Source organism: Magnolia sinica, chromosome 18 (assembly GCF_029962835.1).
Source record: "Magnolia sinica isolate HGM2019 chromosome 18, MsV1, whole genome shotgun sequence".
NCBI lineage: Eukaryota > Viridiplantae > Streptophyta > Magnoliopsida > Magnoliales > Magnoliaceae > Magnolia > Magnolia sinica.
The window spans coordinates 242,864-266,844 of NC_080590.1; the positions used below are offsets into that span (position 1 = coordinate 242,864).

A 23,981-nucleotide genomic window follows, 5' to 3' on the forward strand; every position below is an offset into this window, starting at 1 on the left:
AATGTTGCACACAGAGGTAAGAAACCTTTCTCGATTGGAAGCTCGAAATTTCGGCGAAAATCAGGGATTTTGGGAATTTCCTCACGATTTGGGAATCATTTAGGGTTTTGAAACCCTCCTTAAAAAATCTCTCTTTCTTCGGTGAGAATCTCCCTTCGAACGAAATTTCAGGGTTTTTTTTTTTTTTTTTTGGTTTTTCGACTTCGAGTTGTCGACGATATAGGGGACACAGAATAGTATAGAAAGGTTTAGTAGCGATTCGCTACGTCACCAAGTTCCGTGGACCCCACCATGATATATTTGTTATATCCATGCCATCCATCCATTTGGTGAGATCATTTTATTCCATGAGTTAAAAAATGAGGTATATCCAAATCTCAAGTGGACCCAACCACATAAAATAGTGGGGCCAGTGATGCCCACCGTTGAAACCTTTCTAGGGCCCACCACGACGTTTATTTGAGACCTAACCTATTCACAAGTTCACACAGACAGGGAAGAAGGGAAAATCATAAATATCATCTTGATTGAAAACTTTTGTGGCCCTTGTGAAGTTTTTAATGGTAGGCGTTCAATCCCCATTGTTTTCTATGGTGGGGTCTACTTGAGCTTTGGATCTGCCTCATTCTTTGGGTCATACCATAAAATGATTTCTCCAAATGGATGAACGGTTCAGATATAACACATACATCATGGTGGGTCCATATAACTTGGTGACATCCCTACATCAACACGTTATTTTTGTACCGAGTAACTCGTACGCTTAATCATACTGAGTAAACTCTCTTGGGCCCACCGTAAATGTTTGCGGTTTATCCATGCCGTCCATCCATTTTCTAGATCATTTTAGTGGTTAATCCCAAAATTGAAGCATATCCAAAGCTCGAGTGGACCACACCAAAGGAAACGGTGAGAATAATGATTCCACCGTTGAAACCTTCCTAGGGCGGCCCAGAACGATTTTTTTTTTTTTGTCATCAAAATTGTTCATCAGATCATACAGCTATGGATGAAGGTAAACCATAAAAAATCAGCTTGATTCAGAACTTGTGGCCTGTAAGAATTTTTCAACAGTATACGTTCAGTTCACACTGTTTCCTATGGTGTGGTCCACTTGATGTTTGGATATGCTTCATTTTTTACTTGAATCCCTAAAATTATAGGGTAAAATAGATGGACGGAGTGGATAAACTACATAAATCATGTTGGGCCCTACACACTTTACTCAGTACGCTCATCGTACTTAGTTACTCGGTGCACAATCTGTTTCGGATTTTTCCAATCAAGTTGTGGGCATGCGACTTCCTTGGCTTGGTGCTCTGTGGGGCCCACTGTGATATTTTTCTGCCATCCAACCTCTTGATTAGGTCATACAGACCTAGATGAAATGAAAACACAATTATTAGCTTGATCGGAAACTTTCATGGCTCCTAAAAAGTTTTTAATGGTGGGATTAAATCACTATTGTTTCCATTTGGTGTGGTCCACTGGAGATTTTGATCTACTTCATTTTTGGGACCATGCACTAAAATGATTATTTGAAACGGATGAATGGGGTGGATTTATCACAATGATAAAATTAGGCCCCACATGATAAAGATAACACGGTGTTACCCGGGTAATAGCGAGCGGCTTTGGTGGATCCCGATATCCACATAGTGCGTGCGACCTTGATTCTGGGGCCATCTTGACGTATGTGACTACATCCATGTTGTCCATCTTTATTGGAAACTCATTTTAGGGCATGATCCAAAAAAAAAATGAAGCAGATCCAAATTTTAAATGGACCATAGTATAGTAAACAGTAGTAACTGACCATTAAAAACTTCCTATGGGCCACAAGGTTTGGATCAAGCTGATATTTGTGTGGTCTCTTAATATAAGTCTTTGTGACCTTATAAACAGGTTGGATGGCAAATAAACATTCCGGTGGACTTCATGAAGTTTTTAGTTGTGGGGATTCAATGACGACTGTTTCCTGTGGTGTGGTCCACCTAAGATTTGGGCATGCTTCATTTGTTGGATTATGCCTTAAATTGAGCTTTGAAAATGGTTGGACGGTGTAGATTTAAGGCACATGCATCACTGTGAGCCCCACAGTCTGGGGTCCCACCCACCTCAATGGATCAAGGGACCCACCATGATGTCTATGTTTATCCATGTCGTTCATTCATTTTTTCATATCATTTTAAGGTATGAGCCAAAAAATTAGGTATATTTAAATCTCATGTGAAGCTCACCATAAGAATCAGCGTGATTGAATGCCAACATTAAAAACTTCTTTGGTGTTAAAAAAGCTTTGGATGAAGCCAATATTTGTTTTTTCCTTCAATCATCACTGTTTCATGTCCACTTGAGATGTGGATTTGTCTTATTTTTGGGCCCAAGCCATAAAATATGTGTATTTAGGCATGTTTTAAAGTTTCACTGAAAATTCCACAATTTTCTCCATGTTTCCGCCCTTTTCCCGCATTTCTAGTTATTGGCGATAACGATATTATATCTTTATCTTTAGCCAGTGAAACTTGTAGTGATACTGACAACTCGAACACAGTCTCCTCTAAGTACGGAATATCTCTTGGGGGCTGCCACAAGCTACCCCACTTGAGCCCGGTTTGAAAATGCCCCTGCATTAATTACCCCCGATGAGGAGCCTCGAACACGAGACCTCCCACTTTGATACCACTTTGGTGTAGGACAATTAACCACTTGCTCTAAAAGCTCGAACTAATAGAGAGTGGCGAATCAATCCCTTTATCTCATAGCCCGGGCCCCACATCCCATGGGTTAGGACGTCTAGGACGTTGGCCAAACCCTCCTCGTGGGCCCCACTTTACATGGGCCCACTTCACACTAGCCACCCACCTCACATAGGCCGCCCACCTCGAGTGTGTCCCTGCATCCCACAGGCTACCCCACTCGAGCCCGGTGTGAAAATGCCCCTGCATCAGGTTCTTACGATTGACAACTTACAAAAGAGATCTATGTTAATACCTAATATGTGATGTATGTGCAATCATGATGAAGAAACTGTGGATCACCTTTTCATCTTCGGCTCATTTGTGAGAGAGATTTGGGATTTCTTTCTTATAGAGTTTGGGTTGAAGTGGTTGATGCCAAGGACAATTTGGGTTCTTTTTTGGGCATGACATGGTGGAGGCAGTGGGAACGTCAATCGTTCCAAATGGCTTCTCTCTCTGCTTGTTATTTGGTGGACCTTGTGGGGAGAAAGAAACAAGCGGTGCTTTCAGAATACGTCTAGACCCAACCAAGCAAAATTTTTTGGAATCGTTTCGTTGTTATCAGACTGAGCAGGGATGTAGCCCCTTTGTTCTTTTCAACAGTCTGTCTTGACTGTAGTTTGTTTTGTGTTTTCTCTACTTTCTGTTTCTTTGTTTTGTTGGTTCTTTTTAATAAAAGTTTCACCCTTAAAAAAAATCTTTCAAAAAAAGAAGAAGGTGGATCGTCTTCCTGTTTGCTGTCCAAGGCTTGAGTTAGGGGCTAATTTGAATTCCTTCACCATCTGGATCGTGATTGAGAGGTCCAGAAAATGATTAGCATCATGGAAAACAAACCAGGTCTTTTGGGGGCACATCATTCTCATAAAGGTCACTTGTTCAAACCTTCCATGCCACTGTCTTTCTCTTTTCAAATCCCGATGGCAGTGGCAAAGAAGTTGGAGAAGCTTCAAAGGGGATTTCTTTGGGAGGGAATAGGAGAAATTGCAAATACCATCTCATAAAAAAGAAGACGTCTAAATGTACAAGAACGTGGGGAATTTGGGAGTTAGAGAGTTCGAGAAAGAAATTGAGCCTTCTTAACAAATGGTGGTGGAGATTTGGGGAGGTATTGAATGTCTTATGGAGGAAGGTTATGGGTTGCAAATATGGCATTGCCAAGCAGGTTTGGAACTTGAAAGGAATGAAACAAGGTAAGGACGCCGGTGTCTGGAAAAAAAGTAGTCGGGTGGAACAATGTAAAGTGGGTGGGTTAGGTCTTTAAAGAAGGCATTTGGTACAATTTAAAAGCAAGGAGAATATTAACTTCTAAGAGTATGCTTTGGTTGGAGAGAAGCCCTTGGCTCTAAGGTCTCCAAGGCTTTTCAATGTGGCGTCTAACTAGAGAATCTTTGGGAAGTAATCTAAAGGATGAGGAGGTTAAGGATTTTTTCAATTTATGCGGATAATTTATCCAGGAGGGCATGAACACTAAAAATTAGAAATGGAACCTAAACAGGAAGTTCTCTTTGATATCGGCTCTCATAAAGATGGGTGTTATATACCTTTGTGCCTCAAGTTAGGGTACCCGTGTGCCCATAAAGTGGAGGATTTCGATTAGATAGCCATGACAAATGGAGTCCTGACTTCTGATGTAAATAGGCATCGGTTGCACGTACAACCAGAGGTGGCCGGGTGAGCTTCACAGCCTGTAAACGTTACAATGGAATCATTTCCCCATATATATATATATACACATGGTACTATGAGGTCGACCTCACGGGAACTTCCCATGAAGTCGAGCTGTCTGGGCCCCACCGTTTTGTGTGTCCAACATCAACATCGCGCATTTGATGGATCCCCTTTGGGTTATGGGATATCTAAAAACATCAGCTGTACAAGGAACTCATGTGGGCCATACCATTTACAACCATGTGAAGACATGCCTAAAACATATAAAAGCACTTGGTGGGGCCTGCCTGAGTTTTGGATGCTGCTGAAACTTGGTCTGACCCCTCATCCAAGTAGGACACACACAATTGATGGGCCGGATTTGTGAACCACATCTCGGTGGGCCCAATAAATGATTATGAAGGTTTTCTGAAGACCTCACCTAATGGCCTCATATTGCATCATGAGTCTTTCCCAAAACTGAATCTGTGGATTGTCTCCTACTACATAGGAGACGCCTTTGTGGAACTCATGTTGCTTTTCCATCACTGCTTTCCATACTCCTAAATCCTAATGCCCCAGCACAAGGTCGACTCTTTGGTGAACCAACCCCCTTCTTGTGTGCCGTACTTATCCCTTATTACTTGTTTCAACGAGGCATATTATTCATATCCAAGTTTCCAAAGCCATTTACTCAGGAGTTCATATTTCACGACAGACAAGTCTTTGATGCCCATACCTCCAATTTCTGATGGGTTGCATACCTCGTTCCAATTTCACCGAATGATATCACTTCCCGTATTCCATTCCTTTCCATAGGAAGTCCCTCTGAAGTCTTTCAATTGATGAACAACTCCAGCTGGGCATTTGAAGTTTGAACATTGACATAAAGTAAGTTGCCATGATATTATTCATATCCAAATTTCCAAAGCCATTTACTCAGGAGTTCATATTTCACGACAGACAAGTCTTTGATGCCCATACCTCCAATTTCTGATGGGTTGCATACCTCGTTCCAATTTCACCGAATGATATCACTTCCCGTATTCCATTCCTTTCCATAGGAAGTCCCTCTGAAGTCTTTCAATTGATGAACAACTCCAGCTGGGCATTTGAACATTGACATAAAGTAAGTTGCCATGTTTGACAAGATCCCCTTTATCAGTGTAATGTGACCCTCCAAACAAAGATGCCGGCTTTTCCACGAAGACTATTCTTTCAATGCTTTCTATCACCAGGTCCCATAAACTTTCTGCTGGTTTGCCAATACAAAGGGGAAGTCCAGGATACGTATCTAGTAAAATCCTGCCCCACACTTGAAGATATTGACCACTTCCTGTAGCTCCTCATCATTTAACTGTATCCTGACCATTTCACTTTTTTAGTTCACTGATCTTACGCACTGATTCAATTTCGAACCAAGTTACCACCTTTTTCAGGTTGGCTACCTGCTCCTTCTTAACTTCACATAATAGAAGTGTATTGTCGGCATACTGTAGATGAAGTATCTGTATGCTGTTTCTTTCGACCTCGAAGCCTTTCATCAATCCCATCTCAGTTGCCTTATCTGTCATTCTACTTAATGCTCCTGCGATCACAATAATTAAGCACAGTGACAATGGATCCCTCGTCGGACACCTCTCGTTCCCCTGAAGAAACCTTTTGGGCTTCTGTTAATCAATATTGAGTAGTGCGCTGACTGCTGAGGAGATACAAGCGGGCATCAGATATCTCCATTTCATCCCAAGTGCACGCACATGCATGCATGCATACATATGTAATATATACTAGGCTGCTTGTATTTGGTTTCATCTATCATGGTAGCAGCATGCAAGGCTTTTCAAACATATTAAAAAAATGAGGTGATTTGCAATGTTCAGCCAACCATTTGCTTGGCTCTTCAAACTGTATGTGTAGGAACATCAATTGGTTATCTGAAAAGCTTAGATGGCGGGCACATGGTGGATGGGAGATACCACAAAAGTGTCCCCTCGCAAATGATCCTAACCACCCGGTTGGTTCCCTGTTAAATATGCTCCTCCGTTTTTTGTGATTGCCTATTTTTGTCAGATGGTTGGGATCATATACCAAGGGAAATATTGGGTCATGGCTCATCTCATGAGTTACGACAAGGTCTACTTGATCAACAAAGTATATATCGAAAAGGTGTGACCACCTTTATAGTTGCTGGGATGAACAAAACTGTTGTTTTATTTGATTGAGCATCATATAACCTTATTAAAAATGCTAGATAATGAACAGAAAATGCTGGGTTGAGCAGACAACATTGTTGATTTGGGCAGAATAACATATTTGCTGTTACAGATTGCTAGAAGATCCAAATTCACCCTAGGTCTTTTTTGGCAAGTGAGGCAAATTTATTAGAAGCAAAAGCAAGATATTTAAGAACTCAGGAAGACACTAAGAAGAGCTAACAAGATTAGAAACACTTCTATATCAAATCTTGTCATTTTACAGTATCAATGCTGATCACCTTCATGAACTTCTGATTACTTTTCCATGATAGGTTTTTTTTTTTCCTACTTACATTTGCATCAGTCTTATGATAAACTTTGCATGCCCATCAGGTAAATGGCTGCCTATCTTACTATGATAAGGTACCAGATGGGTTTTACCTGATTCAGGGAATGGATCCATATGTATGGACTGTGTGCACTGATCTGCAAGAAAACGGCCGGATCCCATCAATCGAATCACTGAAGGCTATGAGTCCTAGTGATTCGTCAGTTGAAGTGGTTTTGATCGATAAACGGGGCGATCCTGGTTTGAAGGAACTTGAAAATAAGGTAGTCAGCCTTTCATGTGGTTGTTTTACCACAAAGGAGGTGGTTGACGAGCTTGCGAAGCTCATCTGCAGACGGATGGGGTGAGTTATCTACACCAGTCTACTTGTTAGTGACCAAATGTTATCTATTCTTGTGATTCTTCTGGTAACAGCATTTTATTGCTGTCACAAGGGGTGCAGCTTCTGCTGGAGAAGGTTCTTTAGTTCCTCGCTGGCAGCACTGCAGCGATACTCTCAAGGATTGTTTAGGGTCTATTGTGTTTCCAGTGGGTAGCCTATCTGTTGGTCTCTGCCGGCATCGTGCTCTGCTGTTCAAAGTAAAATATCATCCTATCTTTTATTTTATTTTATTTATTATTATACATGTTCTGTACCAATTTGAAAATTGAAGTTGCTAAGCACAGACACACTTGTAATCACGAAATGATTTTAGCACTAATACACCGCTTGGGTTCCTGTTTGGTTTTGTGTATGTTATTATACTTTTATGCAAAATAAATGATTTTTCGGCTAACTTGCTTTCTGTCAAGAGTAATTTATGGTGTTAGCTAATATGGTTTTTGCAGGTGTTAGCAGATGCAATTGATTTACCTTGCCGAATTGCAAAAGGTTGCAAATATTGTAGAAGAGATGATGCTACATCCTGTCTAGTGCGGTTTGGCTTTGAGAGGTATGCAGTGTTGATTGATAATCTTCAATAGATAGAATGATTCAATGATTTTCTATCACCTCGCAAGGTTTACAAGCTTACTTCTGAATTTTTGGCAACATTAAGGGCTTGTTTGGCATCTTTACTCTAATTCTATAAGAGCTTTTTCAATGAGAGCTACTCTAATAAGCTCTTTTTGTTCTAGCTTTTGTTTTAAATTAGTTCGTTTGGTACAATCACTTTTTAAAAATCGAAAAAAGCTATTATTTGAAATAAGGATGTTTGGCAAAATATTTAAATAAGTTTTTTTTTTTTTTTGGTTGGTAGTTGATGCCATTTTTAAAGATTACAAAAACTCCATTGCAAGAGCGATCCGGATGGTTGTTTTGATGGATCTCACCATAGATGGACCATGCCCCAAATGGCAAAAGAATGGATGGCTACAATCTTCATATTTTAAGGCATTTAGGCCATCCATTATGTCGGACATTTGATGTGGATTGTCCATCAAATGGAGCCCACCTTTGATGTGGACCGCCCATCGTGTGAGCCAAACCTTCAAGGTGGACCGTCCATCATGCAAGGCCTATCTTGGATGTGGACCATTCATCATTAGGGTCCCACCTTGTTGTAGGCCATCCATCATGTGGGGCCCACCATAAATGCTAGTTGTCCTTTACGTGGGGGGCCCTTCAATGTCCACTACCCATCACCCATCACGTGGAGTCTACATTTGATGTGTCCATCGTGCAGGCCATACTTTCAAAGTGGATTGTCCATCAAGCAGGGCCCACCTTTGATGTGAACTGTGCATTATGCAGAGCAGATTAGGTGAGGCCCCGGATCCGTCGAGTGGGTGGGACCCCTGACTGTGGGGCTCACAGTGATGTATGTGCCTTAAATCCGCACCGTCAAACCGTTTTGAAAGCTCATTTTATGGCATGATCCCAAAAATGAAGTAGATCCAAATCTTATGTGTACCATACCACATGAAACAATAGAGATTGAATCCCCACCATTAAAAACTTCATGGGGGGCATCTAAATGTTTATTTTCCATCCAACCTATTGATAAGGTCACAAGATTTGGATGAATAGACCACGCAAATATCAGCTTGATCCAAAACTTTTGTGGCCCATGAGAAGTTTTTAATAGTCGATTACCATTGTTTCCCATATTATGGTCCACCTAAGATTTGGATCTGCTTCATTTTTTTAGATCATGCCCTAAAATGAGCTTTCAATACGGATGGACAATGTGGATGTAGTCGCATACATCACAGTGGGCCCCATAGTCAGGGGTCCCACCCACCTCGGTGGATCCGGGGTCTCACCTAATCTGCTCCCGCATTATATGGGCCCCCTTGATGTGGACCATTCATCATGTGCGACTCCATCTTCAATATGGGCCGTTCATCATGCGGGCCAACCTTTGATGTCCACCATCCACCACGTGGGTCTCACCTTTGTTGTGGACCATCTATTATGTGGGGCCCACTATGTGGATAGTCCATGCGGGGCCACATTTTGATTTGGGCCATCCATCACGTGGGACCTGCCTTTGATGTCCTCCATCTATTGTGTGGGTCCCGCCTTTGTTGTGGACCATCTATCATGTGTGGCCCACTTGATGTGGATAGTCCATCATGTGGGACCCACCTTTGATGTCCACTATCCATCATGTCGGTCCCACCTTTGATATGGGTTGTTCATCATGTGGGGCCCAACCCTTGATATGTGTTGTTCATCATGTGGGTCCCACCTTTTGATGTGGGCCATCCATTAGGGTGGGCCCCGCTTGATGTGGATCATCCATCATGTCGGGCCACTCTTCGATTTGGGCCATCCATCATGTGGGGGCCACCTCTGATGTGACTGTGCAATATGTGGGCGCACCTTGATGTGGACCATTCATCATTTGGGGCCCCACCTTGATGTGGACCATTCATCATTTGGGGCCCCACCTTCAAGATAGGTCATTCATCATGTGGGCCTACTTAGGAGATATTGTAAAGAGAAGAAGAGGGCAAGATGGGAATTACTTGAAAAGTTTAAGGACAAACTTGTCAAAAAATTAGTAAAAAATGTGTACTCGCTTAAGCCAAATCACATATTTTAAAGAGCTTTTTAGCTAGTTTCTAAAAAATTAAGTGATAAAATTAGAGTTTTACCAAACAGTCTATTTTCAAAATAAGAGCTTATTTTTTTAGAATAAGTAAACAAGCTCTTATTAGTAGAGATGCCAAACAACCGCTAAATAATGTTTTTTCTTCCCTTTCCTTTTTCCTAACACACACTTGATTCAGTATTATCTAGTTACTAAGTCTGATATATATTGTTCAAATGAAACATGGAGTGGACTGATGATTCCTGTTATCTTTTTCTTGGGGAATTCAACTGTTCTGCCTTTCATACACTTTTGTAATAGATTTATTTCCAATTGACTGATATATCACTCAACAGAGAACTGAAGCCTCTAGCAGTGGTATAGCAGCTGGAAGTGCTCCTACGGTGATGAATTTTTCTTGGTTTGCTCCAGTCTATTAAAGATACTCTGCGCCACCTTATGTTTTTCTTCACTAGTTTAAGTCTTCATAGTTTCAATACCATGGAATTTCCACCGACTTGTTTGGATAGGTGGAGTTTGTGACATCCTGGGATCAGCGCCGATGTCATGTTTGGTTTTCTCATGGGATTACACAAATTCCATCACCTATCCACTTTACCCGTTTGGCGTGGACATGGGTTTACACTTTCAACCCCATGGATATGTGAAACAGTGCGTTACCATGGAATGCATTTTTCATCAAAGCTGGTAATCAAGCATTTAATGGGGCCTTAAAAGCATGTGTTGTAACCATCCCATCCAAACATCCATTGATATTGCAAAATATCAACAACACGTGATATTTCAAAGAAATCATCAACAATTGGAAAGGAAAATAAAGATTGTGGTCTCAATATCGCGCTATCAATGACAAATTGAACACTACATACAACCATGTACCCATGAAAAAAATTAAAATAAAAATTTACTATTGAAATATCGTTGATACACTTAGGATACAAGCATTACCTAGAATTTATATAGTCGAAAATATTGGTGATATTGATGCATTGGCAATACAAGCGACACCTAGAATTTACATAGTTGAAAATATTGGCGATTACATTAACGGTATTGATATGTTAGCGATACTTAGCGATACATTGTTAATACCCGGAATTTCTAATACTACCAGCGTTATCGGTATCGCTGAGCTGGAGATAAAAATAATATCAGAGATAATTCGAACACTGGTTATAACCGATAGTTATGGCAGTTCCTTGCAATACGTCTGTCCAAACACAAGCATAGGATCGGACGGTGGATCGCATGATCCCATCCCACCTAATACCTCTAAAACTGTCTGTCCAAACACACCCTTAGGATTTTGGAAATGCGGCGGAATTTTAAAACTTTTCAAAACGATTTGATTGTGTATTAACCCTAAAGGATCCTCGTTTTATAATCGTCCAAACCAGGAATTCTCTGCTTGATCTATCGCAATTGAGGAGAGATGAGAGCCAATCAGGCCAACTCTAGAGTAGAGCCGAAGATAACGCATGCTGTCCACATATGGAAACCTGTGATGAGATGGGAGGGAGAGATGGAATTCTCTCTCCCTCTCTCTCTCTGGAAATGATACCCATAAGGGGGATGTCCAAGGCTTTCTATGTCTATGGCTCTCACCCTTCTGGGGTAGGATCTATTTATAAGGAGGGTTTAGGGAAGACACCAATTATGGTACTCCATGTCTCCACCCTTGGGAAGAAAGCTAAAGGAAAGCCATTTGGGCCTAGTGCTTTGTCTCCTTCCATTAAATCCACTGCCACCTTGATTTCCTCCGTCGAGAATGGCTTTTCCAAGTTATCTGCTTCCATTGGTGACATCGTATTAAAACCTGACTGATCCAAACGAGGTCTTTTCCACCCCTCATCCGACAATAGGACTTTGTAGAAATTGGACTGCACTTGCAATTTGCTATTTATCAATTGTTATTATCTTCTACCTCATGTCCCACTTTATGAGTAAATGAGGCTGTTTTTTGCACAAGGTGAGCCAACTTATTGGAAGGGTTGGATGTCGAATTCACTTTACAGGTTGGAAGTAATCTGCTAGGTGGACCGTAACTTGTGTTGCAACTGGTTCGACTTGTGACCTTCTCTAGTAAAAATTACCCTTACCAAGGGGGCCCATAAAGAACTTACCCCTCAAAAATTCTAAATACAAAGGTGAGTTGAACAAATTCAACATCGAATATCAAATAAACCGCAGAGAATCCAGAATGAGCTTCATCTTAATGTTCATTGGGAGATCAGATTTCTAATGGAAGAAAGATTATCACAAGAATAACAACCCCAGTTTGCCCGATGTGTGCTCATTAATAGTGGTCAACGTGTTGTACAAGGAAATGAAATAAAGTCGACATGTTATTATTATTATTTTTTTAAAGATTAAGAGTTGATGCAGTGTTATTTACTGGTCAATTGGTATCTAAAATTCTAGATTCCTTGGCGAAAGCATGAAGGTCAAGTTTACTTTAAAATAAAAATAAAAAAATATTCTTTTTCATATGCTGCCTACCTGTTAGGGATACTGCAAATAAACCTCCCAACTTTTTGCAAATAAACCCCTGCATGTAGTTCCTGTATTTGTAAATACGCTCTGTTTTTGCAATGTTATGTTACTTTTGAGTTAATTCAGGTTAGTTGAAAGAGGTAATGGCTAGTTTGCTTCCACTCAATTTCTCTCACTAACTTCAACCAACCTCCATCTCCAAAACTCCATTCTATCAGCCCCCACTTTCTTGTGCCATCTCTTTCCCTTCCGCCATCCATCTCTCTCTCTCTCTTTCTCTCTTCTGGCGTCTCTCCCCTCACTCTATTTGTTCTCCAAGAAGAAGATGAGGAACTCTCTCTCTCTCTCTCTCTCTCTCTCTCTCTCTCTCTCTCTCTCTCTCCCCATTTGGGGGTAATGGGTTTTAGTTTTTGGGCAAGGATGATAGAAAAATACTTAACAGCATCACTATTTCCATTAGAAAAAAAAAGTAACCCAAGGCTTAGTTTGCATGATACGAAAAAGGGATGGTTTTTTTTTTTTAATTACAAATACGCATATGTGGGTGGTTTTTGCAGTGTATGCAGAAGGGAGCAGTTATATCTTAAAAACTTTATTTAATTATGGAGGAGTTATACAATCTTTGATTGGGCATATGCTCTTCCCAATAAATGGTACAAATGGGACACACCTTCTGGTGATTCAAGTCATTCACATGGTCAGTACAAGGTGGATATGGGATACCCAAAAATCTCCCTTACAAGATGATCCCAGATGGGCGTTTGGTGAAATGCCGGCCAGTGATTGTAGCTGTCTATTTCTATTAGATGGTTAGGGTCATCTTAATGGGGAGAACAGCTTAGCTTACTAGTAAAAGCAGCTTAGCTTACCAAAAGGCGGGTCTCACCAAATACTTTGCTGGGTTGAACAAAAAGCATTATTTCTTTTGATCAAGCATCATGTAATACCTCATTATTATTTCTTTGCTTCATTTGTAATAATTGTGTTAGTTTCAAGTTAAGTATTGCTTAGTGTAGATTGCTTGACTAAAGTCTAAAGTTCCATTTAGCAGTGACATGATTTCTAATGCAGTAACGTTGATATAGGAACTTGATTTCAAGTCCCTGAATTTTTATATTTTTTCGCTTGCAGAGAATATTTAGTTGATTTGATCGGGAACCCAGGATCCTTATGTGAGCCTGATTCCTTACTCAATGGCCCATCTTCCATCTTAATTTCTTCTCCTTTGCGTCTTCCGAGATTCAAAACCGTTGGAATTGCTCAGAACTTCAGATCTTTAGCCAAGCAATATTTCTCAGACTGTCAATCACTAAATCTCATATTTGATGATGCTTCTGCAGGTAATTCCCTTGGGTTATATTCTTTATGCAGCCATGCTGAAAGATGACCCATGCTAGTGTCATGTAACTCATGTTTGAGTAACCTGTTTTGATAATGCAATCTTGATTAGATGAAGTCTGCTCTATAATCTCTCTCTCTCTCTCTCTCTCTCTCTCTCTCTCTCTCTCTCTCTCTCTCACTCAAACACATGCACCCAATGCATGATTTCATTATGCAGGTAGTGCTTCTGGTCAGGGAGATGCTACAGACCCATCATTTCCCGGGCCTTTGGACAGGAAGCATGAAGATATGAACTACTCACTGCCTGTATCAATCAACAATGACGAAAATTCTCTTCTGCCAAAGCCCAATCAAGGAGTTGCTCGACCAGATAGCCGTGATGACGAAACTCAGTTTCAAAAATGGCAAAATTCACAGAATGGTATGGTTCCACAACGTTTTGTTGAAGACCATTCACCAAAAAATGTGCAGCGACAAAGAGAGATTCCACCAATGATAGCCATTTCTAATCCAAGGACAGATAAGAATAAAGAGCTAAGGCTCATCGGGAGTTCTCAAGTGGTACCAAAAAGATCAGATAGCGAATTGTCTCTTGAAGTAGATGACTTGGACATACCATGGAGCGATCTTGTCCTAAAGGAGCGAATAGGAGCAGGTATTTTTAATTTATTTAACATCTGAAAACACAGGTGGGCTACGTAGTACGCTAATCCATGGGTCAGTGTTGGACATGGATATGGGCTGTTGAACACGGTCACATTTAAAGTCAGTTTCTCTGACACTTAAATACAATTATATTAAATAATAAATTAGTATATTTAAATAGTATATTGTAATTATTTAAGTAAAAAAATCTCAGTCATAAACAATAATATGAGTAATAACTCAAAATCAGTTATTTATATGTAAAAGAATATCCCAAAAATATAAAATATTAATAAATAATTTAGAAAAGTTTCTTTACATACAAACTGTATCTGGGAGTATCGGACATGTCTGTGTCATTATAGGACAATTTCAGAAAAGTGTGTCCTTGTTACATAGTTAGCAGGGTGATTGATATCCCATAAATGGATCTGGTTATCTCACTTCTTATGCATATGCCATGTAGTTTTGATCTTAAAATTTTCTGAAGATCTGTGTACTTGAAATTGACCAACTTTGTGTATTTTTAGGTTCATTTGGAACTGTTCATCGTGCTGATTGGCATGGATCGGTAATCATTCTATCCTTTGTTATTGTTCATGTTTGAAAATTTATAGGCTTCTAGTTCCATTTTTTTTTGCAGAATTCTGTCTGAATGTGAATTGTGCATCTTTTACAAAGAAGCAATTGCAGATTTTTACATAATTTTATCTTTGGGTTGATGTTGTAAGATTTTCTAGAAACATATTGAACAGTATTAACTGGTAGAGATGGCTTAGTGGGATGTGTTATGTTCTGAGGTAACTCTTATAAATTAATTAGTTAATTTTATTTTTATGTTCTCTCTTTTGGCAACTCCCATAGAGTACTAAAGCAGGCATGCATACTTTTGGCGATTCTTGTTATTTCGTTGATTGATGTAGCTCCTGGTTATTTTTCCCGTTCTTTGTGAAGCAATAATATTATGGAGAATACCTAACAGACATTTTGGGAATTGGCTGTTATAACTGATAATAGTATGCCTTGGAAAACATCAATGTTGGAGGTATTGGTATCGCTACAAGTTTTGCTGGCTGGGGATATGGAAACAATATCATTATTGTTGATTCTTGGAAATGTGGGGAAACATGTGGAAAATGGTGGAATTTTCAGTGAAACTTCAGGAGATGCTAAAATACACATATTAGCATATTTAAGAATCAAATAATAGTGAAAAAGACACATTTGCATATTTAGGAATCAAATAATAAGTTTACCTTTAATGGGGCCTAAAAGCATGTATCATTGACTTAGGGAAACAGGCCAATGATGGATCTATCTAATCATCCATCCATGCAGGCACATACATACGTGCAAACACACATGCATGATCCATCCATCCATGCTTGTACACACACATCCATCTAACCATCCATCCATCCATGAGTGAATGCATACACATGCATACAGGCATGCATTTCATCATACCGCCATGCGCCCATGAAATAATTTGATATATATATATATATATATATATATATATATATATATATATATATATATATATATAAATTTTAATAAGCAGAATTTTGGAGATATTGATGCATTGGTGATACATTGGCGGTATTATCAAAATATCGTTGATACACTGGCAATACAAGCGACACCTGGAATTTATAGTAAAAAATATTGGCGATACAAGAGACTTGAAATTTATACAATCGAAAATATTGGCAATACATCGGCAATATCAATACATTGGCGATACTTAGCAATATATCACGAATACCTAGAATTTCTGATACTACCAATGTTATCGGTATCACCAAGCTGGAGATGCGGATAATATTGGGGATAGTCCGAACAATGGAAAACATTAGTTTTAATCATTGTAGAAACTTGTCCCGAATTTGATGGGAACTGGATTATATGTGTTGAGGCAGTTAAAGTGTTGCTTCTAGTTCCCTGCTAAAGGTTTATTACAACAAGGTTCGCTTCTTAGTGAGAACTTTCTGCCCTAAATGAACATTGCAGATTTAATAGATTTGAAAGAGTTTTAATAGTAGCTTTTGATGTCACTAGAACAAAATGATGTTTGGATATTTGTTGCAAGGACTCCTACCCAAGGTACTGACCTTTCTCTGTTTTCAATTAACTCTTATGCTTTCATTCAGACTGTATGGGGGCTGAATGACTCCTAAGAGTTAAAGAATGGTCACATGCGGGTTGTACCTTATCTACCCTATCTGCCTAGGTTGTTGAAATGAGGAAGGCATGGAGGTGCTCTTGTGCACCTCTATGCAATGAAGCACGCGTCTAGTTGTCAAAAACAAATGAGGGGGAGAGGGAGGACAAAACATCTGCATCATGTAAAGGAGGGAGGACAAAACATCGACATCATGTAAAGAGGGAGGGAGGACAAAGGGAGGGAGGGAATTAATAAGTAATGTACAAAACGCATGCAACATCTAAAGAAACTACTAAAATTGTGCCATCATAAATTTTAACATCTACTGGTGGTACTTCAGAGGCGTACCATCTGGACCGACATTCGAAATATAGATATCGCATTACGTATCGCACCCTTGGAATATGGATACGTATCAATTATCACATGGGATATATCAGTTGTATCGCGTAATGTATCGCTGTTGTTGGAAACATGGGGAAATATTGCAAAATTGGTTGAATTTTTCAATGAAACTTCAGTGATTGTTAAAAAAGACATCAATACACACTTATAAATCAAAACATTACAAAAAACAAGTGCACATAATAGGTTTTCTTTGTATGGGGTCCAAATCTATGCGTTGTCTAATTGAATTGATGCAAATATATTCAAAGTATATTCATATAATTTATAAATGTAAGAAGATGTGTGGAAACACGAGCAATACATTCAAAAGCAAAAGAAGAATCACTAGATTTGGTTACATATATGTTTGATTTTATATTGGGACAGATTATAATTGATTTGCAAGAAATTGCATTTTTTCTGATTTTTTTCAATTTTCTGCAACTTGGCCCATCTCCTCCAAATCTTGAAATCGAAGCTCCCAATCCATGTTTTTTCATGCAAAATATGAAAAATCATGGATTTGTAACAATTCGACACTTATTTAACATGATTTACAAAAAGAAAAAAAAAGAAAAAAAAAGAGGATCGAAAATCTAAAATAATCACCGGATCGAACATGTGGGATATATCTCATTACTTGTGCATTTCGTATTGCATAGGTGGGATACAAGATATATCGACCGATATCATTGATACTTAAAACATTGGTCTGGACCATGTGAGATTCGCAAGTCTGATTTGGGGTTTTGGAATGGTTTCCTAATGGTGCAACTCTTTTTTCTCTTTCTAATAAAGGTCTTTCTTTTACCTATAAAGAAAGAAAAATCTATGTGATACTATTTATTCAAGCTCTATAGTATATTCTTGAAGCATCTTAATTTGTGAGGTGGATGTCACACCTTGGCCTTCACATGTACCGCATCTCAGGAGTCCATATTGCTTTGCTATTATGATTTTTAATTCTGTACTTTGTTTCATTTTTTCTTTTGACTTTTCCCCCACTCGTGTTGTCTCTTGTTTATCTTTTGGAGGTTCCTCATTAACCTTTATAGTTCCATTCTTCACACTCCCTATTTTTGCTGCAATCCATTTTTCTACTGTTAACCATCCCAATGTTTCTTATGCTGAAGAGTTGAGGTGTTGGTTAGGTTTTTCCTGATGGATATTTGACACATTTCATTCATTTGTGCTCATACCACAAATCTAATGGACAGGAAGTTGCTGTGAAGATTCTCATGGAGCAAGACTTTCACGCAGAGAAATTTAAGGAATTTCTGAGAGAGGTACATCAAGGTTAAACATGCCGTCGTATCATTGTCTGGTTTCCGTAATAATTTTTCCTCTGTATTTCAAGTAACTTACGGGGCAGTTGTGATGATTAGTGTTGTTCTTAATAAACTCTGCCACACCTTATATGACCATGATTCTTCAATATATGATAGCTGATTGTTCATTGATGGATTGTCTTTCATCTCTGACGGTTGGCTCAAATGTTCTAGGGTCTGCTTGGAAAGATGCATTGCGTTGCATTATATGGAATTAACACCATTATTACACAAATGATTATATGTTAGAAATACAAGGGTATTTTGACTATCCAATCCCACGTTTGAGATCAAATTCTTCCTTTGGGAAAAACATTGTATTATGTAAAACTAGCGTTTGGTGGATCTGGAATTGTAATCAACTGACCAGATTTCACAACTGATGTAGGTCACCTATATTCATATGCAACTTGAGTGTCATGTGTGAAGGGCGCATATGAATGGATGGCATGTGTAAAACACATGCATCAATGTCGAGCTTATAGATGTTGTGGATTTTGAAATCAACTGGAAATCCAGCTGTATTTCCCGTTGGGACTGGAAGGTCAAATACGTGGATTAATCCAATCCTTCCCATCGATTGCAAATGCCGAATGGAATTTATATCCCACAAAATGCAATTCAATACGATGTAATTCTGCATACAAAACACGCCCTAGGTGTTTCAATATCCAAAATGTTGGTTCAGTCTTCTATTGTAATGTCCATAATTTTACTATGGTTTAGTCCATGCAAGTGGTAATCTATTGACTAAATTATTTTATGTCGGTCTCTATCCCAGTCATCCATGTTCTCTTCTACTTCTTTTATCAGAACTACCCTTCTGATGTTGATTTGTGTTCCATGTTTTTGTTAGTTGTTACTTTGTCTGTGTAGAATTTTTTGGTGTATCCATTCAGGTTAAGCCCTAATTTCTGGAATTATGTTAAGAGTTTGGAAATTCTGTTGTTTTCTCCAAAAAAATATTTTAATTGCAGTTTCACCATCTGTTTTATATGTTAGGTTGCAATAATGAAACGTCTTCGGCATCCAAACATTGTTCTTTTCATGGGTGCAGTTACTCGGCCCCCAAACCTGTCCATTGTTACAGAGTATTTATCAAGGTTTCCTTCTGTCATTTTCTTTCTTTGATCCATTTTCATTTCCTAATTTTTCTACGGATAGTCGAAACAATATTCAATTTTATTTCATTGAATTCTTTGGAATTGAATCAAGATTCAACTCCACAAATAGTTACACTGTTAACTTTGAATTGCAGAGGCAGCTTATATAGGCTTTTACATAGACCTGGTGCAAGAGAAATGTTGGATGAGAGGCGTCGGTTAAATATGGCTTATGACGTGGTATGTCTATGATTGGCACGCTCATGTGCTTTTTTGATATGAATGTATCCATAAACTTGTACATTGTGGCATTCACACTGTAGTCACTTCTTTCGCTTCTAACCAAGAGTTTTTTCCTCATTGATTTAGTTTACAATCTTGTGTTACTTTGTACAGGCGAAGGGAATGAATTATCTTCATAAGCGCAATCCTCCCATTGTTCATCGAGATTTGAAGTCCCCAAATCTTTTGGTGGATAGAAAGTATACAGTAAAGGTGAGAGTTCAAAAAGTGCAGTCCTTTTGGCACCTAACACCTAACTGATTACAACATTTAAAAAATACATTAAAGAAAGTTTTCCCCCTATTTTTCTACAGGATGCTCAATGTATAAGGCCAAGGTTGGCCCTAGTCCACCCCAAGGTGTGCCGAAACGGTTATGTTATGGCTGGTATCGGCACACCTTGTTATGTGATTTGGGCACCCCTGAAATATCCCCCCCCAAAGAAAAAAATAAAAATAAAAATAAAATAAATAATAATAAAAAATAGTGATGGAGTCTCCTCTTCTTCTTCTTCTTCTTCTTCTTCTTTCTTCTTCAAGAAAAAAAATTGTACAGTCTTCTTCCTCTTTCTTCTCCTGCAATCTCTCTCTCTCTCTCTCTCTCTCTCTCTCTCGGATGCAAGTGCATCTCTCCTCTTCAAAAGTATGCTGTAACGTGGCCTTTTTTGGTCCGAACTTTTACTACAAAATGTCCAATCAGTTGGACTATTAGGTTACGGTGACTGGTAGATAACTTCCAACCTTTTTTTTAGAGGTAACAAATTTTTTATTAAGGCACTCGCCAAAGGCAAGAAAGAATAGGTTGGACCGTAGCTCGTGATCCAAGCAATTTAACTTGAGGTTATCTCTTTTTTCCTTATAAGATACTTTGGTGGCTTATGAAGCTTGATACACTTGCACTACAAGATATGTACACATGGCATGCATTAAATTAAACTAAACTGATTAAAATGTGGGGGCTTGTTGTTGCTAAGTTACAATCCCAGAATCAAATTTTCTAAATGATCCTAATTGTTGATTTACAGACACTTATTTGTTGAAATAGGGCCATTGCATATTTTTAGTTCATCATTATCTAATAAATATCCACCAATTTGATAGTGCTGATGAAATAAGCATAATTTGGGGCCAATTTCATCAATGGCATAATTGCCATAGATTGCAGAAATTTTGGGTGTGGTACCGCAAATCGACGACACTATTCATCTTTTCTTTTTTTTTTAAAAAAAATTTTCTTTTTTTTTTTTGGGGGTTGAATGATGTCAAATCCTCAGGAGTATGAACTAGCGGAATGAGTGCCATAGATTGCATGAATTTGGGGTCAATTTGGGAGCATTCAAGTTGTCCCCTTTCGGCAATACTATTCGTTTACATCTATTTTTATTTTTATTTTTCTTAAAATTACTTGGGGGAATAATGTCAAATGCTTAGGGATGTGCATTAGTGGGATGAGTACCATAGCCTGCACGAATTTTTGGTCAATTTAAGCATGTCAGGTTAATAAAATGATCAAACAGGTCGAGACAACATTCTTACTAAGACTGGATTATTAAACCATTATAAACATATTCAAAACCAAAAAAGAATCCATATTTGGAATCTTCTTGATTTTTTGGTTTTTTTCTTTAAAAAAAAAAAAAGAAGACCGTTACAGGGTGTAACGGCCATAACGGCTGTAATAGCCATTACCAGTATTGGTAATGGTGGTGACTGTTACACCCATCGTTACCATTATGATATACCTTGGTCCAATCCTACTCCCCTAAGCCTGGGCCCTAACAGAGCTTAAAAGGTCTTGTACCTAGCATTGGCTCTGCAAGGCTGGGCCAGGCCAGGTGCAAAAGAGTGAATGGGAATCATTGAAACATAACTAGGTTCCAAGATTGCTTTTAAACTACATATGTATGTTGAGTGGTAATTGCTCAAAGATGTCTTTATACTGTCCTTTTTTTTGCACAATGGTGGCCCACTTGATGATTAGACCAAGCCACTGAGCTGGCTTATGTGAGCTTTGAAATTTGGGAAGGGATAGCTGTCTTAAACAGCTGTGATACTGTGCATCTGCGATGTACAGTTAATTATATTTAAAAGTATATGTAGGGTCTTAGAATGGGACTTGACTAGCTGTACTCGTGCATCTCATGGAGTAGCCCTCTCTTTCTTTTTAGAATTAACTATCATCATCATCATCATCATCTTAGTCTTCTCCCTACTCTTTGGTTTGGCTCTTAAATGATAGATTGGTAGAAGTTTTCAATGAACTGCGCACCAGACAAGCATATTTAGTAACATCCCATAAATTTATTTGTTTATTTTTTCGATTGGTAATACCCCGCTGAATTTATTTATTTGACCAGTGACACCCCGCTGAATTTACCGAGGAATATATTATATGTTTCCTTGTATCTCCTTAAAGTTATATCTCCAAAAGAAATTTAATTCCAAAAAAAAAGAAGAGAAGACGACAAAGAATATACAATCAGCCTTTAAGAAGCCGAGCTAACTAACCCCAAGATACAACGTTGTATGTAAACATTCGCATACAGTGCTTTGTTCCCCTCCAATGTGTCACTTGTATAGAAAATTGATCTGTGAAAAAGGTGGGCAGCAACGTGGAGATCATGTGGGGCAAAAGCCAGGATGGTGAACTCATCAGGCAGGTTACACCGTTGAAATCAGTGGCCACCATATGGTCTGTATTTGTGTATTTACAAGTATGAAGGAGATTTGTGTTTGCATGCTAAAATGCGAGCTTTGCTAAGTGCACGCACGTGTGCAATGAAGCTCATGAACACGCCACACATGCCATAATGTCACTTAGATGCGAGATCTGATCCATCCATCAGGTTGGTCAGACCACCTTCATGTTTTCCCAAAAATAAATCTGGTCCACTCATCTTGTGACCCCCAATATTGGGAACAGGTGAATGGGTTAGAAAACTTCAGACAAGTTTTTCAAAGCCATACATTTGTTTCGCAAATTGTTCCCCACCTGACCAATCGATCGACCTGATCATTGGGCTATGGCACCAGTAGATTGGGTCTGGGACCTATTGTGTTGTGCTGGCAATGTTGTCAAAATCCTATGATTTAGGATTTGAGTCGAATCTTGAGCAAAATGATTTGAATCCCATCTGAAATCCCTTTTTCGGCAATCTTACGATTTTGTGATTTGGATCCTATGATTTACAATTCATATTATACTTGTTCTCTTCTATTTTAAGCTTTAGTTGACTTTCATTTTATGCTTTTAAATTGTTGGGGGCTATAAAAATCATTTAAAAGAGGTCAATTATTTTATTCATGTTCTTTATAAGAGATTATATGATAGATATTCTCTATGACTTCAAATCATTTTGCGTTTTCTTATGATTTCTTACTTCTTAATTGATCAAAACACCATTGATATTTAGTAACGGTGATGGTGGCCATAATGGACAGCCTTATGGCCATTACGATACTGGCCGTAATGGTCATTATGGCCCTGTAATGGTTGATTCTTTTTGAAGGAAAAATATGTATTGTCCTATATCGGCCCCATATCCGTCCGTTATGGACCTGTAGTGGCATGCTACAGTGCCCCCCCCCCCCTCGGAATTGGGCACTAAGGCCCTGTATCGTGTAACAGCCACTGCCATTACTATTATGTAACATCCGTTATGGGTCATAATATAAATGTTTTTTAATACTACATGCATGAGTTATCTGGAATGTATTTTTATAGATTGTTGTCATCATGTTGACCTATATGTATTGTGGTAATGATGGTTAGAAATCAAAATATCTTTTTCCACTGGTCTACAGAATCAAATGCCGCTTTTCCAATGTAATTCTATGCTTAAGAAAGGTAAAAAGAACATGGATTATTTTAAAGGATTCTTATATGTTTTTTAAGGTAAATTTTTTGAATGGCAAAAGATGAAGGAGAGATGAGAATCCTCTAACACTATCATCGTCTGGTGGTATTACTTGGTGCATATTGATGGGAAATGGACGATTGATGGGTTTCTAAATTTTTTCCTGATTTATTTATATTTTGCAGTTTCATTTTTCATTTTTTTAGAAAATCATAAAAAAATCTTATGATTTACGATACGATTCAACTCTTACTAGGATTTGCAATATGATTACGATTTTGACATCAGTGCATGCTGGCCCATCTGGGGTGTGCGCATGAGCTTTATTGCACATGTGTGTGTGCTTAGCAAAGCTCCCAAAATGAATATCACATGTATTGATATTACTAGCCATAATTTTGTTAATTTG

The 23,981-nt window shown here is 38.7% G+C and overlaps 1 protein-coding gene across 4 annotated transcripts in view; it reads left to right on the plus strand.

Annotated features, from left to right (window-relative positions):
- LOC131233306 (serine/threonine-protein kinase CTR1) overlaps positions 1-23,981 on the plus strand; it is a 43,550-nt gene that overhangs the window by 9,708 nt on the left and 9,861 nt on the right. For all 4 annotated transcript variants that reach the window (XR_009165163.1, XR_009165164.1, XM_058229965.1 and 1 more), the window contains exons 2-11: positions 6,977-7,275; positions 7,367-7,511; positions 7,761-7,864; positions 13,595-13,803; positions 14,022-14,459; positions 14,980-15,020; positions 18,221-18,289; positions 19,334-19,434; positions 19,590-19,674; positions 19,831-19,929. Coding sequence is in view for 2 of the 4 variants with exons in the window: in XM_058229965.1 (XP_058085948.1) it covers positions 6,977-7,275; positions 7,367-7,511; positions 7,761-7,864; positions 13,595-13,803; positions 14,022-14,459; positions 14,980-15,020; positions 18,221-18,289; positions 19,334-19,434; positions 19,590-19,674; positions 19,831-19,929 (1,590 nt within the window). In the remaining 2 variants the exon portion in view is untranslated. The remainder of the gene's footprint in view (positions 1-6,976; positions 7,276-7,366; positions 7,512-7,760; positions 7,865-13,594; positions 13,804-14,021; positions 14,460-14,979; positions 15,021-18,220; positions 18,290-19,333; positions 19,435-19,589; positions 19,675-19,830; positions 19,930-23,981) is intronic.